We start from the raw sequence: 15,304 nt of genomic DNA on the forward strand, positions 1-15,304 counted from the left end.
TTGTAACCCAGAAAGGGAAAGAGTTTTGCCCAAGGTCCCACGGCCAGTCAATGGCAAAATGAGAGTAGAACCCAGCCCTTCTCTCTGCCACTGTTACCTGTTGAAACAGACCCAAAGCATATCATACAACCACATGAGAAGCCTAGACTTAACAGAGAAGAAAACCTCCCCTTACATTATGGGGGTGATAATGTGTATCACCCCCCCTTTAGGCAATTTAGAGAATTCTGGTAAGTTCAGAAATGGGAGTGATCACAGGTGGCAGAGGAAGCAAGGGACAGGCAGGCAGCCGACTCAGACGTGTCACAGAGGAGAGGAGAAGTAGTATAGACACTCTTGGGGTGAGTGCAGGGCTTTCTGGCGTGGGGGAAGGGGAAATTTAACAAGATAAATGCAGAGTACTCACTTCAGGTTCAGATTAATTTTAACCATTTTATGCGTATGTTTTACTTTGAGTTAGCTTGGAGTGAGAATAGACTGGAAAGCATAAACTGTGCTTCTTACCTTGTATGGTGGTTTACCGCCCAGAGATGGCTATCTTATTGGGGTAGAAAATGTTATTAAATGACAGACCAGAGGATTTTATTTTACTCTGTGGCTGTAGACTGCATCCAAGCCCTGTTGCACAGTTATCTATTGCTATGTAACAAACTATCCCAAAATGCAGTGGCTTGAAACATAATCATTTATTTATGTCTGATTCTAAACTCAGCCAGGAGTCAAGTGGGAATTGTTCACCTCCACCCCCTGTGGTCAGTTGGGGTCAATCATGTGACTGTATTCAGCTGTAAGCTTGGCATGGGCTGGAGCATCCACGATGGCCTCTTACTCTTCAGGGACTCTCTACATATGGCCTCTAATTCAATAGCCTGAACTTCTTGTATGATAACAAGATCCATAAAGGGAGCATTCCAGAAGGACAAGCCCCAGTGTGCAAGTACTTATCGAGCTTTGGCTTGCATCACACTTGCTAACGTCATATTGGCCAAAGTAAGTCACATGGCTAAGCCGAGAGGGAGGTGAGGAGGAGGCTATACAAAGGTGTGGACGCTGGAGGTGAGGGCCCTTGGGTCACTAGTGGATAATCTTCCATTTTGAGACTGGTGATGATGATGATGATGATAGCTGCCATAATTAATCAAATGCTTGCTCTTACAGGCTCTGTGCCAAGCCTGTTACCGTGCGGTCTCACTCTATACAGCAGTGCTGTGAGACCAGGGAACAGAGGCTTAGGTTAGGCATCTTACCCTGGGTCACTTGGAAATTAAGCAGGGCATCTGGGATTCACATCCAGATCTCTCTGTGTGCTCAACCATGGGGACATACTGCCTTCCAAAGAGAAGCAGTTCCCAGGGCAAGGAGGGAGAGTGAGGATGGCCCAGCTCTGATCCACCAACTGCCCCTCAACCCCCAGAGTCATACCCTAAAAACAGCACTATTTTATTATGGTGCAGCTGTCTTCTCTTGGGAACTACAGGAAAACAGTTGCAGGTTAAATCTGGTTGTGACTAAAATTTTAAGCACAAAATATTAGTGTTATGTTTAAGAGAACAAAAGTTTCATTACAGAAAGACCATTGACCTTCTGCTAAGTTGTCTGGTTCAAGTTTCTTAAGGATCATATATATATGGTCATTTTTTTTCTCTCATTCATTCCTCCACCAAATATTGAGGACAGCTCTGTGCATATGGAGCTAGACTGTAAACTGGAGACATAAAGCTGAAAAAGAAATAGGGTCTGTCCTCAGGGGACTTATAATGGAGGAGAGAAGGTATAAAAATAGTACCAGTTAGATGCTTGTCTGATCCTTCTTCCCTGGTGACAGAAGCCTGGCAAGGGGTGGGCACTGCCCCCTTCCCCCAGCAAGAGTGAAGATGATGGGGACTGGGGCCAGAGCCTCCTACCAGTGGTGCAGTCCAGACAGGTTGTGGCCAGGCAGGTCATCAGCCTTGGAGAGAGGAGAGGGCCAGCCAGGGCAGGTAAACCAGGAGCGAAGGCTCAAAGCCAAAGGGTGGGAGTTAAAAATTCAAGAACACCAAGGGAAGGGACAAGGGGAGCTGTCTGGTGCGAATTTCCAGGATCCTGGAGCCAGTGCCTGGACAGCTTTTTGCTCCCTCCTAGTGGATAAACTTTGGAAGGAGTCTGGTTCGTTGTAAGGGAAGGGGATGAACAATGATGAATGACGTGGGAGGCTTGGCTCCACAGGGATGGGAGCCCGTGGATAGGAGGGTTTACTTCCATTTGGGGGAATCTGGAAAGGTTTCGATAGCATTTGTCCTGAGCGTTGGGGACTGAGGAGGTTTTCGATTTGTGGACAGGGGTGGGCTGGGGGGAGCAGGGAGAAAAGGACATTCTGGCTGAGCGAACAGTGTTATGTGTGGGTAGCTGGAGAGAAAGAGACAGGGTCACGTGCTCCTTAATAGACTAACTCTGAATCCCCTGGTTTCTAGAAATATTTTCGACACATTATTTTAAATTTAAAAATCTGCCTCCGAGAAACAATCCAAAATTATAATCTTAACTTACTCTCGTCAAGCTAACATCTAAATTAATTAGCTCAAAGTTGGTACCATAATGAAGTCAAAACTAAGGCAATTTACCTATAAACTAATATGATGAGGAGCTATTTTGAGTGGAAATTCAGCAGACCTAAGATCTGGCAATACTGTTAAAGGCAATATTGGTAAATTAAAGTCAAAGTTTTAGTTGACTAACTGTTATTCTTCCTTCTTCACTGCTAGACCAATCACGTTTTTGAGCTTGTTCTAATGCTGTGCTGTCCGATACCATAACCCCTAGCTACGTGTGGCTATTTAAATTTAAGTTCATTAAAACTAAATAAAATTTAGTTCCTCAGTTGCACTAGCCACGTGTCTTACTAGCTACCAAATTGGATAGCACACAACAGAACATTTCCAGAAAGTTCTATTGGATAATGCTGTTTCAACGAGGTAGGTGATAAATCCCCAACTTACATCCTTGAGCACCTAAACTCACACAGTCAGAGTTTCTACCCTGCGTGTAAATTATACTTTTGAATCTGTGCTTTGTGTTTTGTGTCACACTGGCCCCTTTTTAGAAGGTATGTATACATGTGTGATACTTGCACATGTTGTAATTCCGAAATAGGCAAAAAAACTTTAGCAACAAAAGTTGTTTGCAGATTTTAGAAATACCACCGAACACGTGAGAACTAGAGCGTCTCTGCTTTCTTGTCTGTCAGATCGGATCTCTAATATCAGGTAGGGTTTTCATAGGGATTACATGCAGTCATGCTTTTAAAGCACATAACGTGGGGTAAGCCCTCAGTAAATGGCAGCTATAAAGCAAAAAGTGGTAATACAAAGATGAACCATTTCATTTTATGCTGAAAGAAAAACTGAACTCTAATAACATGGTAATGTTGTTAGACGGCAGCATTTTGAAGAATCCCGTGTGCACAGCTTGTGTATTGTTTCTATCAGTAAGTGAGAGCTAGAGTTCTGCAGTTTACTTTACCTTGAGAGAATCCACAGTCCAGCTGATTTTGTTTGCACCCTTTAGGCAGCGCGAGTAACCGATCCAGCACCCGGAGCCTCCTCAGCGTGAGCAGCGGGATGGAGGCGGACAACGAGGTGAGAGCCGGGCCCGCACCCCCGTATGTCTTGTCCCGGGGGTCGTTTCACTGCAGGAAATAGAAATCCAGGTGAAAGAAGCCCGGCACAAAAGGTCACCTATTGTAGGATTCCGTGTATATGAAATGTCCGTAGATCCATAGAGACAGAATGCAGATTGGTGGTTACCAGGCCTGGGGGTAGGGGAAATGGGGATAAACTGCTTAAGGGGTACAGTGTTTCCTTTGGGGAGGGGTCATGAAAATGTTTGGGGACTAGATAGAGATGGTGGTTGCACAATATTATGAATGTACTAAATGCCACTGATTGTTCACTTTAAAGTGGTTCATTTTATGTTATGTGAATTTCACCTCAGTAAAAAGAGGGGAAGAAAGGAAGAGAAGGAAGGAGGAAGGGTTAAGCCAAAAGGGGCATCGGTGAGAGGGAACTGGATGAGTATCAGGGATTCCAGGGGCAGTGGTCACCTTTCGGGGCTTGGGTCAGGGGCGGGGCATGCCACAGCCGGAGCCACTGTTTAGTGTACCCCCCGAGGCCACACGCTCTTTTGTCTCCTCTTGCCTGTGGGTATCTCCTTTTTCTCTCACTGCGCACTGGCCTTTTCTGCTTCTCCACATGTATAGTGGCAGACAGTCCCCAGAGAGCCGCAAGGTCTCTGAGCAGAGTGTAAGTTGCTGCCTTAGGCTGAGGCCCAATTTGGGTCAGGGTGTGTATCCTGATCCAGTGACCAGCGGCTGGGATGTGCGGGTGAGGTCACATGGGTCACTGCCAACCCAGGAGGCTCCCTGAGGTAGGGTCCTAGGGGTGGGCCGCCCACCAGTGCACGGCTTGTATTACCCTGTGACTGAGGACCAGTCACCGTTCTGTTGTCCCAAAATGGGACTTTTGTTTAAAAATAAAATTTCTCCAGCCCTATCTGGTTACATAGAGCAATGCTCCTCAAACTTTAACATGCATAAGAAATACCTAGGATCTTGTGAAAATGTGGGTTCTGATGGAGCAGGTGTGAGGAGGATCCTGAGACCCTGTGGTTCTCACAAGCCCCCAGGCGATGGTGATGTTGGTGGCCCACATGTCACACTGAGTAGCGAGGAACAAGAGCTCGAATCGCTAATGATAAGTTGAGTCTGATGGTCTCCTCAGTGACTCTGGGAGTCAAAGTCAGTGGAAAACTGCCCTGGTATTGCTGGGTTGATTATCAGTCAGTGAGTAACCTTCAGCCAAAGCCTGGGGAGGGCTGAGGAGCTTGTGGGATGGCAGTGTCCAGCTATGCTGTTGCTTAATCTGATTTTCACCCTTCTTTCTCATCTTTTTCGCTGTAGGATAATGAAGCCCTCGAGGTTACCAGAAGTCGTAGTCCAGGCCCCCCACAAGTGGACAGCACACCCATCGTGCCCCTTGAGAGGCCCCCCAGGGTGCCGCCCCGAGCCGCCTCACAGAGGTAACATCGAAGCTGACGGGACATTTCTTCCTCACTCTCTGAGTTTCAGGGGAGTGTAGGATCTGGGGACATCTAAAATGACCTAAGAATAAGCGCAGAGCTAGACTCACTGAAATGCATACTTTGGACACATTTCAATGTGGACTCTTCGTTAACTTAAGGGATGCTTTATTCAGTTGCACATACTCTAAATAACAAATGCAATATTTTGTCAGTGAACTACATTGGTAAAGGTCAATGTTTTGCATAATTTTTATCTGGTTAGAATTCAGCTCATGAATAACTAATTCCCTTGGCCGCATAGTGGGGACAGTGCCTTTTGGGGACCAGGAGATAAGAAGGAATTGGGAATGGAAATAAAGGTGAGAGGCAGCAAGGTGTGGTGGTGGGGAAACACTGCCTGGGGAAGTCTCCGGCAGCCACTTGTGAACTTGGATGAATTATTTAACTGTCATGTGCCTTAATTTCCTTGTCCATAAAATGGAGATAGTAGGAACTTCCCTGGAGGTCCAGTGGTTAAGACTCTGAGCTTCCACTGCAGGGGGCTCGGGTTTGATCCCTGGTCCGGGAACTAAGATCCCTCATGCTGTGTGTGGTGCAGCCAAAAAAAAAACAAAAAACGGAGATAGTCAATGAACTTCCTCACAGAGTCGTAAGGATTGTGTTTCTGGCCCTTAGTAAGAGCACAACAGTCTGAGTGTTTTTTATGCAGAAGGATGAGCCTATGGAGATTTGCAGCTGGGCATTAGACAAAAGAGTGTGACTGACTTATGGGGCTCTGATGTATGTCTTTGTTTGTGTTCAGGCGTCTGGCAGGAACCTTTTTAAGGTCTTCTGGAGTCACAGAAGAGGTGGTCAAAGCTAGCTTGTCTGCCAAGGCAGAAAGCAGCCTTTGGGGATAAAAGCCTAGGCTTGCCTTGGGAGTTTAATCCTTTGATGTCTGAAATACAATGTGAGGCGGGGTGGGGTGGGGGGGGTGGGGGGGTGGGGGGGTGGGAGGGGGGGGAGATTCAAAGGATGAAGTTTTTTTTAAACTAGGATTTCTTTTTTTTTTTTTTTTGCATTTTGAAACTTGTAACTCAAATGAACCTCATCAGTTAAATTTGTTGAGAAAGTACCACAAGGAGACTTTTCTTCTGCTTTTCTGGAAAGAGCCGCTGACTCTGCGCTGAGGATCTTTCCGTTTCTCCCCTTGCTATTACCGCTTTTCCGTGTGCTCCCAGCAACATTCACGTACTGACACTTGCTACACAAGCCTCCCTCAGTCCCAAGCTGCTTCACACTCACGGAGCATGTCTCCCTGGTGTAGAATAGAGTTCACATATTAGAACATTAGCCCTAGAAGGAACCTTAGCGATAACCTAGTCCAATCACCTGAATTTGCATAATGTTCTGTTGCTTGAAAAGTATATATACTTGGGGATTGGGGAGGGGTGTTTGTGGAGAGCAATTGTGGTAATAAATGCTAATATTTATTGAGCGCTTACTATGTGCCAGGTGTTCTGTTAAACACACTAAATGCATTAGCTCATTTAATTCTCTTCACAACTCTAGGTGGTAGATATTTAGTGTTATCCCATTTTGCAGATGTAGAAACTGGGGCTTAAGACTGGATGGAGACTTTATGTCTGTGGCAAACCTAGGTGTGCCTGACTCCAGGGTCCAGTCTTTTAGTCATTTTGTTACACCTGTCCAAGGAGGTCCAGGTGTCATGGGAGAAGATACAAGATCTAAGACCTTTTATTCCTGAAGGTAAAGACTTTGGAGGCAGTTGTCTAATTGTACCAAGATTAAAAAGAATGTCAATCTCGAATATATAGCTACAAAGACTCTGTGGGATTTTGTCTACAGGAGAGAGAACAACCAGGGAAATGGGTTCCAGAAATTAAAGGCTGGAAACTGGGATGCATTTAATGTGTAAAGAGAGATGGCAGATGAATTGTTTTGGGGGAGTCTGGAAGCATGTTGTGATAAAGATGGGGAGAGAAAAGGAGGAAAACGTATGTTACTAAAGAAATGGTGTTTGCAAAGAAATCTCTGATAGAAACAGGGTTTGGGTGCATTTTTGCTGTGAAAATTGGAAAAGATGCAATTGTTCTGAAAGTGTGTATGTAATTTTCATAATAAAATGAGGAGATGTTTGAGCAAAGAATAAAATGGGCCTCTCTCCTGAATGCTTGACCCACTGACGGACAGGAGGGGAGGCTGACCTTGGTGGTCTCCACTCCACTTCCAGATCTGGGAATTGGCAGCTCTTCCCCACTCACGTTCTCCTGAACCCCCCTTTCTCTCAAACAGCACATCTGCTCATCACTCTCTCCAGTCCTGGTCCCTTCCTCTTCTCACTCTGCGTGCTGACCCCAGAGCTTGAATTGTCAGCAATGACTCCAAGTCTCCCTCCATCTCCATCTGTACCTTGGCCTTCTGTTTCCTACTGTTCATTGGGAACTTCACCAGGTGTCCAACCAAGATCTCAAACACAGCCCATGCAAAACTGAACTCATCATCCAACCTGCCATCCTCTGCCCCAAACTGCCTTCTTCTCACCACTTCCCAGCCTGAGACGTGGCACTATTTTCTCTCTTCCCCAAGCGCCTGCCCCGGAGTCAACCTCCATCCCTGCCTCCCTCGCAGCTCCCCAGGCTCTGTTCATTTTGCTGCCCTTGCAGCTTTCAGATCTACCCCTCCTCTCCATCTGCCAGTGCCTAAGTTCATCCCTGTAGGCCCACACTCACCTCCCTGCCTCCAGTCAGTCCCTCCTCCACTGCACCAGAGAGTGCCCTTTCTAGAGCAGAGATAGCTGGTGATGTCACTTCCTGGCATGAAAGCCTTAAATTTAATTCTGTATTTTTTAGCATGCCGTGGCCCTGAGTCCCACCCCTCTCTTGTAGTCACTGATGTTTCCCCCTTAAGAATTCCTAGTGAGCTGTGTCATTTTGTACTGTCTTTGCTCAATCTGTTCCTTTTGCCTGGAATGCTGTCTTCCTACTCCCTTCCGATCTCTGCTTAGAAAATTCCTACACATCCTTTAGGACTCTGTCCAAACATTACCTCTTCTGTGAAGCCTTCCCTGATGTTCCTATGCAGAGTGAACCTTCTTGTGGTTCCCCAAATACCTCCATTATAATTCATCCCATGTTGTGGCCCTTGTTTACATATCTGTCTCCTCAAGTAGATGGTAAACCTCAAAAGAATAGAGATTGTTTTTGTTTGTTTGTTTGTTAAATTTTATTTATTTATTTATTTTTGGCTGCTTTGGGTCTTTGCTGCTGCGCGTGGGCTTTCTCCAGTTGCGGCGAGCGGGGTCTACTCTTTCGCTGCGGTGCACAGGCTTCTCATTGCAGTGGCTTCTCTTGTTGGGGAGCACAGGCTTTAGGCGCGGGGACTTCAGTAGTTGTGGCACACGGGCTTTGTTGCTCCGCGGCATGTGGGATCTTCCCGGACCAGGGATCGAACCCATGTTCCCTGTACTGGCAGGCAGATTCTTAACCACTGCGCCACCAGGGAAGTCCCTAGAGATTTTTGATTAGAAAAAATTTTTTTTCTACTCTCCCCAGCACAGAATAGAGTTAGATCGGTAATTGGCGCCTGCTAGGAATTTAGCAAATATTTATCATGCAAGGGAGTGAATGGATGGATGGATAGATTGCTACTGCTTGGGTTGACAGCTAGCCATCAAGTCGTGTACCACAGTGCAGGTGGGTTACAGATTAGTGGAAAGAAGCTTCACATTCCCACCCGCTGTAAGTTCCCAATATATTTATACTTCAAAGTTAGGAAAGGCAGATGGTGACAAGAACAGGAGCAGATGCATTATATCTTTGCATGGCATTTCCCTTGCAGGGCATTAGTCCCTATAGAGTGGGCAGCTGACAATGTCACACTCTTCATAGGTAAAGTCCTGCCAGTAGAGAAAAAAAAAAAAGCCAACATCTTGCTGAGCCATTGCCCCCTTGTTTTTTAATATGTTTTGCCATTTACTAGTGATTTGCCAATCACTAACAATCTATGCGTTCCCCTTTAAGGCGTAGCCTAGGTACTGCCAAATCAGAACATACTTCTGAAGGCCTCCTGGAGTACCAAGAGTTAATCCTTTAGCTGCTGACTTGTAAAGAGATCTGTGAAGTCCCTGGGGGATGGGGGGTAGTGGTCAGAGAGTAAGGGGACTTGGGCCGGAGGCTATTTACTAATAGGGAAGCTTAAAGATATTTTTCACAATGTTGTGATCGTACAAAAGCATACCATCTAAATAATAGGCCTGCTATAAAAGAATGTAACCAACATTAGGATTGCTGGGTTCTTGAACCAAGCTTATCATCAGCATAGACCTCACCCTCAACACGGAGGAAAAAGCAGCCAGTGCCCAGGTCTCTGGACTGGACAATCCTGTCTCCAGCTCCAGCTTCCCAGCGTCCTGCAGAGGCCGTCTCCCCCACAGACCACCACTTGATTCTGATTTAATAACCTTTACTTCCGTGGTTCTGATATGTCTGTAATCACAAACCCACTTCCCTGAGATGGGGCTTCCAATCCTTAGCTGGGTTGTTCATCAGAATGAAATATGGAGATGGTTTGCTTGTAGACTCGCCCCAACTGCAGAGTCGGGCAGCATAGGAAGAGGGACCAGTAGGGAATCGTGACTCTCTTTGTGATGGAAGGTAAAATGTAAGGCTTATGGGGCATACGTGGGGAAAAGGTCGAAGAATACATCTTTAATCATAATAATAAAATTATTAGCTTTACCTCTTGAGTGCCTACTCTAAGCCAGAAAATGCTTTCCAACTGTCATCTCACACAGTGTAGGTATCTGTAATTCCAATATAGATACCTTTATCTGCAATATAGGTATCTTTACCTCTGTCTGGCAGATGAGAAAGAGGTTCAGAGAAGTTGAACTTACTCTTCAGATGTGTGCATAAATGCCTCTGCCATATGTTCTCATAGGTTCTGAATGTGCCCTATCAAAACATTCAGTGCAGTGTACTGATTTTCCCTATTGTCTGTCTCATCCATTATATTCTCAGCACCTTGAGGGAAAGATCCATGCCCATTTTACTTGCTGTTATATCCCACACCCAGGAGTAGATGCACAGTAGATAAATGTTTGTTGAGAGGAAGGAAGGAAGCAAGGAAGCCAGCCTAAGCTTACTCAAGTGATAAGTGGTATCACCTGACTGTCCTTCAGCTTTCTCCTTTAAGCCCATGGTTCACAGGGCAGGTCGGGCGATGGAAGGAGACTGTCCATTTGTTTTCTCTGGATAAAGAGACAACCACACAAAACCATCTACTCCCAGGTGCCACTGCAGGACCTCCTGAGGATGTCTGTTGTTATTCTTTTCTACTTCTGCCTCCCTCTCTGGCTCCTGAAATGGCCCGTCTTTTCCCAACTCTTTTGTCGTTTCCTTGACCTAAGCAAACTTGCATTCAAGAGGCATTTAGTAAATATTTACTCATTGATTCATTCAGTCCTCAAGTACGCAGTTCCAGGGTAGCACAGTTCAATTACAGCACCTGACAAAGCTCTCTTTCTTGACTTATTGACTTGCTTCCAAGAGAATTAAATATTGGTTTTACAGCACACTTGTGGAAATACCATCTGCAGTTGTTAAACCCTCTGTAAATACATTCACCCAGGTCTGTCTGGAGTATCATTTAGTACTGTTCAAAAACCATCTAGACTAATGTGGAGGGAGGCTTCTAGGAAAGCAGACATGGAGTTGGGACAACACACTTAGCGATCCCAGGTGGAAGTAGTTGTGAGAAGCCGACTTCAGAAATTCTCAAGTCCTCTCTCAAGGGATCTCCCCACTGCAGTGTGTCTCCTGCCTGGCTGCATATTTGAATCACTGGAGTTTTAAAATAAAGGTTTTATTATTATTTAGGTATGGCAAGGTCAGCAGATCAGGAGACGACTGCCTTTGAATAGGTAGTTTGTTATACTCCTAGATCCCAAGAGGAGGGGGGCACATTATGCTGGGGTAGGGCACACAGGAAAGCCCCAGGTTTACGCAGGAGAAATGGCAGGGAGGGGAGAAACATGGGCAAGAGCCTTTATTTTGGGTTCTGCAGGAAGGAACAAGTGAGGCAGGCTAGGCAGATTAAGGATTGGCTAGTTTGAATAATTTCAACAGGCTCCGGGGCAAAGGGGCTGTCTCCAGTTGTCTGGCACCTGGCCCTGGGGTGATTACGGCAGTGGATAGTGGTCCCGAATGTGGGAGTCCCATTAAAGGACGTGGTTGGGGTATGGACTCTGGACTGCTTAGTTTGCATGTGAAAGGTGTGCTCACTGCAGGTTGTTTGCTATCTCTAGGAATTAGCTTACCCTAGGAGGGGCAGGCCCTCCAGGATCAGCCAGGGCCCAGATGTCAAAGCCTCAGAAAATAAACAACATGGTTAATATAACTGGTTGAAGGAGGGACACTATTTAAAAGTTGTGATGCTTAAACCCTATCCTCCAGAGATTATGATGGAACAGGTCTGGGATTGAGCCTGGCAACTGTTATTTTTCAAAGCTCCGCTGGTGATTCTAATGTGCAGCTAGGATTGCAAGCCACAGCTTAGCATGTATGCCACTGAAAGGTCCGTATGTTTCTCCCCTTTTATTAATTGAAGAACATGTCCTTTGCATAGTATACCAAGTTTGCAACAAATCATGGATGCCTAAGAACTAGTTAATTAAATTCATTTGATAATAATTGCATTATCTTTCATTTCAGGCCTCCGACCAGGGAGACCTTCCATCCTCCTCCACCTGTTCCACCCAGAGGTCGCTGATTCTACCTCCTAAAGCCTGCCTACTTCGGGACCTTGAGACTTGTGGTTTTCAGCCTGTTAATGATGTCTTCATGTTGAGTTTTATGGCCTGACTGCTGACCTTAAGACCCAATCTCATTGCTGATATTGTTGCGGCCCTGCTGGTCTGGGCTTTCCTTGAAGAAGATATTATTAAGGCACAAAGAGGTGAAACTAAGGACTTCATTCACCAGCATCAAGTATATTGATCCCTATTCTTGTTTGCCAAGAGGATGACGACTTAATTGGAATACTTACCTCTAATTTGGCATGTCAGGAGCCTGAAAAGATTGTTCAGAAATGTACATTACAAGTGATTTTACTGAAATGCACTTATATTAGGTCTTACTTATTTGCTAGTCCAATCTAATTTCTAGAAGTGATTATGATTTGACTTACAGTATCCAAGTAAGAAGATATGTCCTAACTTTTAAATGATTCTTCAGCTTTTCTGTAGCTTCAGGAGGGTGTTTAAATGCCAGGGCTGGTCACATACAACAAACTCAAAAGGACTTTAGAGAGGGATTAGTCCTAACTCCTTTTATATAGAAGGCAAATCTGAGGTTTCACAGAAGCCTGGAACCAAGAATACTCAGTTGGTTAGAGGAAGAGGTGGGTCTAGAATCAGGACCTGCTGATTCCAGGTCACCATACTTTCCATCTCCAAATAGCCAAGCTCTCTCCCTCAAGAAATGCCCAGATGTAGAAATTTGGTCAGTGACTTGACTATTGGCCTTCCAGAAGTTTCCTTCTTCCATATCTCCCAGGTATGGGACTATCAAGTATTTGGAGCATTTATAATTCAGTATGCTTGCAAAACAGTGATGCTACCAAAGAACATCTAAAAAATGGTTGGGAACCAGAAGCTTGGGATGCCAGGGAACCCACTTATTGCTCTGCACCCTTAGATGCAGAGCAGTAGATCTTAGTTCTGGCCATAGGAGAGAGGAGGACCCTCGACTTTTACTCTGCTGAGGGGTCAGAAGAAGAAGGAGGAACTTAAAATAGAAATAGTGATCTATTTCGTTATATACACGTTATTACCACCAGGCTTGGGAAATTTGTGCAGAGAATGTAGATCCTTAAACATATCATTAATTTTGAGTCCCTAGCACATAAATCTACCTTCAAAGCACAGGCCCTTAATTGATGCTTAAACATACAGTAAAATTAGTATCAGACCTATTTCTTTAAAAATTATCAGAAATCTGGTGCTTCTCCATGAAATTATTCTCCATCCCACACAAAGTTATAAAAGACGTACTATTAAAGATCCATTTAAGTACAGTTTTATTGGGTCCTTTTGTAATGATTAATGGTTCTTTTTCAATCAAATTCCTCAGTCCAGCAAACAAGGACTTATTGAAGTTAATAGCTTCTGAGATCTTGGGTTTTTGTTTTTCTGTTTTTTTTGTTTTGTTTTGTTTTTTCCTGACATAAAATACACTATTGGCGCTGGCCATTAAGAGAGTATTTGTGGAAATTTTACCTACCACAATGCCTGGCACATAGTAGCCATTTTGCAATGGTCCCTTTACTCTCCTTGTCACTTATCTGGGAGAAATAGGGTAATATGAGATAAAAGGAGAACGAGAAATACAAGGTTGGTATGGTTATCCTTCCCCTTATTGATAGTCTCTGTTTTAAGTACATTTGATCTTGATAAAAGCTATACTTTTAAAGATATTTAGTACCTCTAAGCTCCCTTTTGGATGCGAAATTTAGACTTTTTTTTTTTTTTACATTCTTTGATTAACAAGCATTTAGATCAGTAACATGGCAAAACCTACTGCCAGCCAATGGTGTTACCATCTTTGTATGCACATCACTGTGCAATATTGGAATATTTTGTTGCATTTTTATTCTTATATGAAAATAAGTGGAAAACATAAAATTGAAAGTGCTTATGAGATACCTGGGTTTCATAAATGTGACACACACTTGAGACACAGAAGGAAATGATCAGGAGTGCCAAGTCAAAATGACAAGTCTTAAATCCTCATTGAATGTTCACTGAACATCCAAAATGATTGGTTGTGTGTAAAAGTAAAAGAGGAAAATGAAAAATTTGGATGAAACACTGGGACCACGTTATCAAAGAATGTCTCTAATGCCAGGGTGAAATTTTTCATTCTCTAGAAACAGAACCACCCATTATAATGTAAATTTATTCAACTTCCACACACTCAACTTTTGTATACATTTTTAGGAATACATTATGTAACAAAACCATGAATTTAAATACAATGAGAATCAGAAACTAAATTGTAGCTAGGTGTCCAAAGAGACAGTTAAAAAGTTCTCTATATGATGCCTTGGGAGACAGCTGTGCGGTCACCATCCTTCCCCAAGATTTTACAAACTGGCTCAATAGACAGTGAAGCTATTGGTCATATTCACTGCCATTGCCTTTGCCTCTAACTGTGCAAGGTACATTGTCCTCCAGTTCCCAGGCCAGCACTGTTCCTTCATCTTATATTAAAACCTGTGAGCAAACAACCCAACTATATGAGCAACACAGTATGAATACTGAGAGACTCTGAACAGGTTTGTGTTGCAATCAAATAATTTAACTTGACGTATTTAATGATGTAAATAATCCCTAATGCTTTGCCATAATTAGGCAAAGTAATAGTATGTAAATGACTTCAATAAATATTTTTACAAGTCAAGCTAAGTTACCTACCCTCTCCCCCGCTTTTGTCTTACTTTGTTATTAAAAAAGAGAGATCCTACTCTGTCCTACATCACCTCAATAGCTTGGATTTTTAGATCCCTCTCCCATTTGCCCCTGGAAGTAAGTTGGTTTTCTGTGCTGTCTTTCAAAGCATAGTGTGTGGTTTTGCAGCTGGTTGGCTGAGGAAGCACTAGTAATAGATTTATTTCTAAGAAAGACAAGTAGCTAATTTGGATAACTCTAGAAGATTCATCCTAAAAATCAATCCTCAATTTTGAGGAATCTTCCTGTATAAATATTTGCTTTGGTTTGATAAATAGTGTTCTATTCATTTCCAAGTGAGTTATTAAGAATATAAAATGGTCTTCCTCATTCATTCCTGATGGCCAGATACTATGTTCACCAGAGTGGTAAGAGGATGAGTAGGAGGTTGAAAGATGTATTCTGAATTCTGAGGCAAAACTCAGAATTAGTTTTCTCATAGAAACTGTAATAAATAGGTTCCTTGGCGAGCTCACCAGAGCCCATTTAACCCACAATATAGGAGAAAATGTCTTAGCTAGCCATGTAGTAAGAGTTAGCATGATGTAGAGAAAGAACATGGCTTGGAAGTCGGGAAACCTGGATTTTATTTTGGACTGCTGCTGACTTGCTGAATTCACTTAACTTGACTCCCCATCATCTGTGAAGTAAAATGTTTTGTGTTTAGTAATAACCCAGGTCCCTTCACCTCTTTAAGTTTAGGACTAAGGCAAGGGGTAGGGAATACCTCATTCTGATGAA

The 15,304-nt window shown here is 43.9% G+C and overlaps 1 protein-coding gene across 1 annotated transcript in view; it reads left to right on the plus strand.

Annotated features, from left to right (window-relative positions):
* PIK3AP1 (phosphoinositide-3-kinase adaptor protein 1) overlaps positions 1 to 12,029 on the plus strand; it is a 109,250-nt gene extending 97,221 nt beyond the window's left edge. Inside the window, exons 15-17 of the mRNA XM_061194821.1 lie at positions 3,544 to 3,614; positions 4,934 to 5,052; positions 11,769 to 12,029. Of these exons, the coding sequence (XP_061050804.1) occupies positions 3,544 to 3,614; positions 4,934 to 5,052; positions 11,769 to 11,826 (248 nt within the window). The 3' untranslated portion in view covers positions 11,827 to 12,029. The remainder of the gene's footprint in view (positions 1 to 3,543; positions 3,615 to 4,933; positions 5,053 to 11,768) is intronic.
* Positions 12,030 to 15,304: the final 3,275 nt, after the last annotated feature.

The sequence above is a fragment of the Eubalaena glacialis genome, chromosome 1, assembly GCF_028564815.1.
Source record: "Eubalaena glacialis isolate mEubGla1 chromosome 1, mEubGla1.1.hap2.+ XY, whole genome shotgun sequence".
Classification (NCBI taxonomy): domain Eukaryota; kingdom Metazoa; phylum Chordata; class Mammalia; order Artiodactyla; family Balaenidae; genus Eubalaena; species Eubalaena glacialis.